The following is a 7226-nucleotide window of genomic DNA, read 5'->3' as shown; positions in this document are numbered from 1 at the left end:
TCCTCAAGACAAGAAAACTCCTACTTGACAGCTATGGGAGAGATTTGCTTATGTGGACGCAGATTCGGCCCACGATTCCCCAAATGACGAAGAAAATAATGGTGAAGAGTCGGCGTTGGTGCCTCGAACCAGGAAACCAATCGCGGTCGCCAAGCCCTTTGAACTTGAGACCTCATCCCATGGTGAGGGAACCTTAAAGAAAGATTCGGGAAAGGCCCTTGTGTTCCCGAAGGTTAAGATCATTCCTTCGCCTTCAAAAAATATACTGAAAGGGGCGTGTGCGGAAACCCTCAAAGCTAATCAGAACACCCCGGCCGAAGCTCAACTCCAAGGCCTTAAAGTGAAAGGTCTGGCGCAATCCAAGATAATTGAGGAGTTAGAGGCAGAGCTTTCTAGAGCCCGGGCCGAAGCTGCACAAGACAAGGCTAAAGTTGAGAAGACGAGGGCCACGGCTGATAAGACCATCGTTGTGTACCTAAGAGATGACATTGATGTTCAAGCGGAGATGAGGGAGGCCTCCGACCGGGAAAAATGGAGTAATCATTTGGCCAAGTGTCAAGCCCGGAGGAAGACTCTCGAAGAAATCCATGCCCGGGGATTCGACCTTGCTGAAAAGATAGCCAAAGCAAAGGCGCGGGAGACCGATGCCAGGTTTCTTGTATCTTCAAATGACGAATATGCTCTAAGCGGGTCCGAGGGCGGGGAAGGTGAGGAAGGTGTTCCCGAGGAGGATGAGGCTCACAAAGATAGAGTTGTCGAGGGTGCGGTTCCCAAGGAAGCTACTTCAGGGGACGTAACCCCAAAATAGATTAGGTTCTCCTTTTTTGTGTAAGGTCCCCTTGTGGGCGTTGTAACTATACTTTATGTAAAACATCCTTTGTGAATATAAAGAACATTTTTGCTCTATCCTTAATTTGTGTTGAATTTCATTTTGTTCTTATTTGTGGAATATCTCGATGGTACAACCCAAATGATCAGTACGAGTATCGGTTTGAACTTAGAACATAATGGACTCTTAGGTTTTTTTACTGATCAACATAATGCCTCTTGAGGTCTTCAGTAATTCTCGAGCTTAAATCAACTGGATGCGAGCTCGTAACAATGAAACTCTTGGGTCTGAGTTGAGTGAGAACGAGGTCTTGACCTCTATATATTTTGGCACTTAAGCCTTTTTAAGTTGGCCCTTAGACTTTATATATCGGCCCTTAGGCTCTTTAAGTTGGCCCTTAGTCTCTTATACATCGGCCCTTAGGCTCTTTAAGTTGGGCCGGTTCGGCCTCTAAAGTGGCTATAATTTTTCCCTCTTTTCGGTTAAAAGTCTTAGTGAAAATTTTTGTATGCCTTAGCATGTGGTTTTTGAAGGTTCGGCATATCGGGACCTTATTAGTAACTTGTTTGTGCAATAATAATCGAATACCTCTTGAGGTTTTATCGAAAGCTGATGTTATCGAAGCCTTTAATTTATTCAAGGGCTAAGTTTATCGAAGTCCTTTATTTTTTGCTTTTGCAGAGGGTAGCCTAGTTTAACCGTTTTTTTCAAAGTGTTTGAAGGCCTTTAATTTATAGTGGACGTAGGACGTCTCCAAGCCGTATTATATTGGTTGTAGCCTTTTACACGACTGTAGTCTTTAATATAGTCGTAACCTTCGGGTATATCACTTGGACTTATTTCCCGATAACTTTTCGAACTTGTTCGGAAAGTTAGTCCTCGAGTATATTGGCCTTGGCCTTTGTTTCTAGAGGATGCCTCTTTGAGGTCTTATGAGGCCGAGTTTTCGACGACTCGAATGTGCTGACTCTCGATGACAAACCCCGAGTATTTTGGGGTGCATTTGTGTTTTGGCTCTTGAGCCGCTTCCCGTAGGATTGTATGTGTAGATATCGTATAATAGTAACAAATTTTGAGACACAAAGTGTATTTAATATAAACAGAATGCTTTTTCAAATAATTGATACATGCGTACATGTTTTGCTATCGGGGATCGACGATTCTATATGGACACAATTCATTTGACCATTTGGCCCATTACAAAGTTCTCCTATCGAGACCCTCTTAGGCGTGAAGTATTTTACTTGAAAATGGATCCTCCGAGGGTGATGCCCCCCAGTATTCGAGGTTGATTGAAAAGAAGCCTTGGATACTGTTGAGTTCTCCTTAGGTAGAATATAGTCGTTGCCTCGTTAAAACCTTGCCGGAAAAACCCATTTGGGACAAAATCAGATCTAAGGGAAAAAGAGTGCATTGCATGCTTTAAAACCTAAGGCTTTGTGCAAAAAGGTGCCTTCGAGATCGTATGCCTTTGATAGCTTCGATCGAAAAATCTGCAATGAGTTAGTTTTAAACTCAAATGGACAAGAGGATAAAGTCATACCTTAGCAGTAGTATCGTTTGAGTAATGATATGTTCCAATTGTTTGGAATTTGTTCACCTTCCACTGTGCTAAGTTTATAAGATCCTTTACCGAAAGCTCCGAGGACTCGGTATGGTCCTTCCCAATTCTGGCCTAGTTTCCCTTCATTAGGATCTCGGGTATTGCGGGTGACCTTTCGTAGAACTAAGTCCCCGATTCCAAAGTGTCGAAGGTTGGCCCTTCTATTGTAGTATCTTTCGATCCCTTGCTTTTGCACGGCCATCCGAACAAGTGCGGCTTCTTGTTTTTCATCTAGTAGCTCGAGGCTAGCATTCAAGGCCTCGTGATTTGACTCTTTTGATACATGTCAAAACCTGATGCTGGGTTCTCCAACTTCGACAGGGATGAGGGCCTCGGAGCCATAAACTAAAGAGAACGGAGTAGCCCCCGTGCTGATCTTCGATGTTGTTCGATATTCCCAAAGGACCTCAGGTAGGACTTCTCTCCATTTCCCTTTTGCATCATCCAATCTTTTCTTCAAGTTTTGAATGATAGTTTCATTTGTTGACTCAGCTTGTCCGTTTCTGGTTGGGTGGTGCGGTGTCGATAAAATCCTCTTTATTTTATTCTCTTCGAGGAACCCCGTTATCTTGCTACCGATGAACTGCTTTCCATTGTCACAAAATCTCGGCACGTATCCCGAATCGGCATATGATGTGGTCCCAGATACAGTCAATAACTTCTTTTTCTCGGACCTTCTCGAAGGCCTGTGCTTCCACCCACTTAGAAAAATAATAAATCATAAACAAAATAAACTTAGTTTTACATGGTGCCGTTGGTAGGGGTCCAACTATGTCCATTCCCTATTTCATGAAGGGCCACAGGGATAGGACCGACTGGAGTTGTTCTCCGGGCTGATGGATCATCGGTGCTAATTGGTGACACGTATCATATTTTTTGACAAATTCCTTAGTATCTTTTTCCATGCTATCTCAATAGTAACCTGCTCTGATAATTTGGCAGACCAAAGATTCAGCACCGAAATGGTTCCCACAAGTGCCTTCGTGGATTTCTCGTAGAACATAATCGGTGTCCTCTAGCCCCAAGCATACCACCAATGGTCCATCGAATGTTCTTCGGTACAATGCTCCATCTTCATCTAATGCAAATCTAGCAGCCTTGGCTCGTAGGGCCTTCGATTCTTTGTAGTCCAACGGTAGTTTTCCACTCTTCAAATAGTCGATATACTTATTCCTCCAGTTACATGTTAAACTTGTTGAATTTATCTCGGCATGACCCTCTTCAATCGTAGATCTCGATAATTGGACGACAGTCCCCGGACGATGTCATCTTCTTCGATCGAGGATCCCAGATAAGCAAGTGCATCGGCCTCGCTATTTTGTTCTCGAGGTACATGATCAAGAGTACACTCCTTGCAGTGGTGCAAAGTTACATGTAGCTTATCCAAGTACCATTGTATTCTATCCTCTCGAACTTCAAAACTTTTGTTTACTTAGTTTACCACAAATAGAGAATCGCACTTGGCTTCGATGACTTTTGCTCCCAAGCTTTTAGCTAGCTCGAGACCTGCAATCATGGCCTCATACTCGGCCTCATTGTTAATCTAGGAGTTTTAATAGATTGCTTAATGGTACTGCCTGTAAGTGGTTTTAAGACAATGCCGAGTCCGACCCCTTTCACATTCGAGGCACCATCCGTAAAACGGTCCATACCCCCCGATGATGTACCCGATCCCAGCAGAAGTTCTTTTTCTACTTCGGGTATGAGGGTCGGCGTAAAATTGGCCACGAAGTCAGCTAGGATTTGAAACTTTATGGACGTACATGGTTGATATTCAATATCATACCCGCGAAGCTCGACAACTCATTTGGCCAATCGGCCCGATAATTCGGGTTTATGCAAAGCATTTTGAAAGGGGTAAGTGGTTGACACACGTATGGGAAGATATTGAAAATAGGGTTTTAGCTTCCTAGATGCGCTTATCAATGCAAGTGCTAATTTTTCTAGGTGAGGGTATCTGGTTTCACCATCTCCTAGAGTTCGGCTTACATAATAAATAGGAAATTGCGTACCTTGCTCTTCTCGAACTAGTATCCCACTTACCGCTATCTCAGATACTGCCAAATATAGGTAAAGATTTTAATCCACCTTCGAAGTGTGAAGCAAAGGCGGGTTCGATAGTTATCGCTTTAATTTTTTTAAGGCTTACTGACATACCCGGGATCCATGCAAAGTCCTTTTTCTTTTTGAGCAAGTAAAAGAACCGGGGACTCTGATCTGATGACCTCGATGGCCTTGATTTTATCGGGGTTTATTTTGATGCCCCGATTCAAAACCATGAAGCGGAGGAACTTGCCCAAGCCGACTTCAAAGGCACACTTCTATGGGTTAAGCTTTATGTTGTATTTTCTCAAAATTTTGAACATTTCCTGCAAATGAGCTAAATGGTCCTCTGCGCGCAGGAACTTAACCAACATATCATCAATATAGACTTATATTATTTTACCAATTTTTTCTGTGAACATTTTTTTAACTAGGCGTTGGTATGTAGCTCCTGCATTTTTTAGCCCGAAGGGCATTACATTGTAATAATAAGTTCAAAATTTAGTAATAAATGAAGTCTTTTCCTGGTCCTCCGGGTTCATCTGAATCTGATTGTACCCGAAGTAGGCATCGAGAAAATTTAGGGTCTCGTGGCCAGCCATGGGATCGATCATACGATCGATGTTTGGCAAGGGGAAAGAATCTTTTGGACATGATTTGTTGAAGTCCTTATAATCTACGTGCATTCTAAGTTTGTTTCCTTTTTTAGGAACTACAACTACATTGGCTAACCACTCGGGGTATTTTACCTCCCGAATAGATCCTATTTTAAGAAGCCTAGTTACCTCGTCTTTTATGAAAGCACGTTTTACCCTGGACTGAGGCCTCCTTTTTTGCTTCACCGATTTGTACCTAGGGTCGGTGCTTAGCCGATGTGTGGTGATTTCCGATGGAATCCCGGTCATATCTAAATGGGACCAAGCAAAGCAATCCATATTATCAATAAGAAATTGAATGAGTTTTCTCCTGAGTTCGGGGGTTAAACCCGTTCCCAGGTATACCTTTCTCTCGGGAAAGTATTCAATACGTATGACCTGCTCCAGTTCCTCAAGATTTGACTTGGTTGCATCGGACTCTTCGGGAACAATTAAGGTTTGAGGAGTAAGGAAATCCTCTTCTTCGTCTTCGATTACTTGTTGCTCCGACTCCATGGAGGCTGGGGGTTGTGATTGCTATTTAGCTGTCTGCTTACCTTCGGTGCTCGATTTCTCCTAGATCAAAAGCTCTGCTATTGGCACCACTTCCTCGATTGCAAATATCTCTTTTGCAGCATGTTGCTCTCCATAGACTATTTTCACCCCTTCTTCTGTTGGGAACTTCATCATCTGGTGAAGAGTTGAAGGCACTGCCCTCATGTTGTGTATCCACGGTCTTCTTGAGGAGTTCGTTATACCTCACGTCACCTTCGATGACATGGAACTTCGTATCTTGTATGGTCCTGGCTACATTTACTAGCAGGATAATCTGTTCTTTTGTTGTTTCACTTGCCATGTTGAAGCCATTTAGGACCCGAGATGCAGGTACAATTTGATCTTGTAGGCTGAATTGTTCCACGACCCTCGATCTGATTATGTTTGCTGAGTTACCTGGATCCACTAACACACGTTTAACTTGAATTTTATTTAAAGGGAAAGAGATTACTAGGGCATCGTTGTGAGGCTGAGATATGTCTTCTGCTTCCTCGTCGCAGAATGATAAGATGTCCTCGGGTACATAGCTCCGAGTCAGTTTTTCTCTGGTGATTGATACTTTGATGCGTTTGAATACATGTCGTTGAGGGACATCGACTCTGCCATTGATCATGTGGACTACATGTTGTGGTTCTTCTGGCTCATTATTCCTTGCATCTCTCTCCCTGAAGTGATTCTTATCCTGATCACTTAGGAATTCTCGAAAGTGGCCCTCGTTGAACAACCGAGCCACTTCTTCCCTTAGCTACCTGCAATCTTCTGTTCTATGACCATGTGTGCCATGATAATTGCACATCAAGTTCGGGTTCCTTTGAGAAGGATCGGTTTGTATAGGCCTGGTCCACTTGGTGTCTTTGATTCTTCCAATAGCTGACATGATCCCTGATGCATCTATGCTGAAATTATACTTCGATAGTCGAGGTGCCTCTGTGGGGTCGGTGTGCTTATCAAACCCGCTCTTACTTATTAGTCCTTGAGAACTTTGGCCTCGATTGTTTCTCCAATCATTTCGAGGGGTGATTCGACCCGAGCTATTGTTTTTTGGATAGACATATGGCTGGTACCGTTCCTTGTTCGGTCTCGATTCCATGTCTGCATCCCTCGGGGGCTTGGTTGTGAATCTGTTAGGATGAACTAAACCTGAGGGAGCTCCCAACTAGTCATCCTCGACCCTGATTTTCGATTGGTAGCGGTTGTGCACATCCGACCAAGTCACAGTTGGATACTCAATCACGTTTTGCGTTAATTGTCAAGATGCAATCGAGCTCCTTTCATTCAAACCCTATATAAAAGCTTGTACAGCCCAGTCATCCGAGACCGGTGGTAACTCCATCCACTCCATCTAGAACATAGACACAAACTCCGTCAACATCTCATTGTTCCTTTGTTTTATCTTGAAGATGTCTGATTTCCTCGTGGTCACCTTTATGGCCACGGCGTGTGCTTTCAGGAAGGCGTCTGCTAACATGGAAAATGAATCAATAGAGTAAGGAGGCAAGTTGTGGTACCAAATCATAGCTCCTTTCGATTGTGTTTCTCTAAACTTTTTCAACAAGACTGA

General features: G+C 43.4%; 1 protein-coding gene across 1 annotated transcript; it reads right to left on the bottom strand.

Annotated features, from left to right (window-relative positions):
* Positions 1-5663: 5663 nt before the first annotated feature.
* LOC138879602 (uncharacterized) lies at positions 5664-6542 on the bottom strand. The gene is made up of 2 exons (XM_070159218.1): positions 6415-6542; positions 5664-6330 (listed from the first exon to the last, which is right to left on the bottom strand). Exons 1-2 carry the CDS (start codon positions 6540-6542, stop codon positions 5664-5666), a joined length of 795 nt encoding a protein of 264 aa, XP_070015319.1.
* Between the last annotated feature and the right edge of the window lie 684 nt (positions 6543-7226).

Source organism: Nicotiana sylvestris, chromosome 10 (genome assembly GCF_000393655.2).
Source record: "Nicotiana sylvestris chromosome 10, ASM39365v2, whole genome shotgun sequence".
Lineage (NCBI taxonomy): Eukaryota > Viridiplantae > Streptophyta > Magnoliopsida > Solanales > Solanaceae > Nicotiana > Nicotiana sylvestris.
Note: the sequence above shows the minus strand (reverse complement) of the source record. Positions and strands in the feature narration are given on the sequence as shown.

Coding starts and splice junctions, on each gene's coding strand:
- LOC138879602 (XM_070159218.1), bottom strand. CDS start 6,542: ATGTCAGCTATTGGAAGAATCAAAGACACCAAGTGGACCAGGCCTATA. Junction 6,331..6,414: donor CATAGAACAGAAGATTGCAG/GTAGCTAAGGGA, acceptor GAATCACTTCAG/GGAGAGAGATGCAAGGAATA.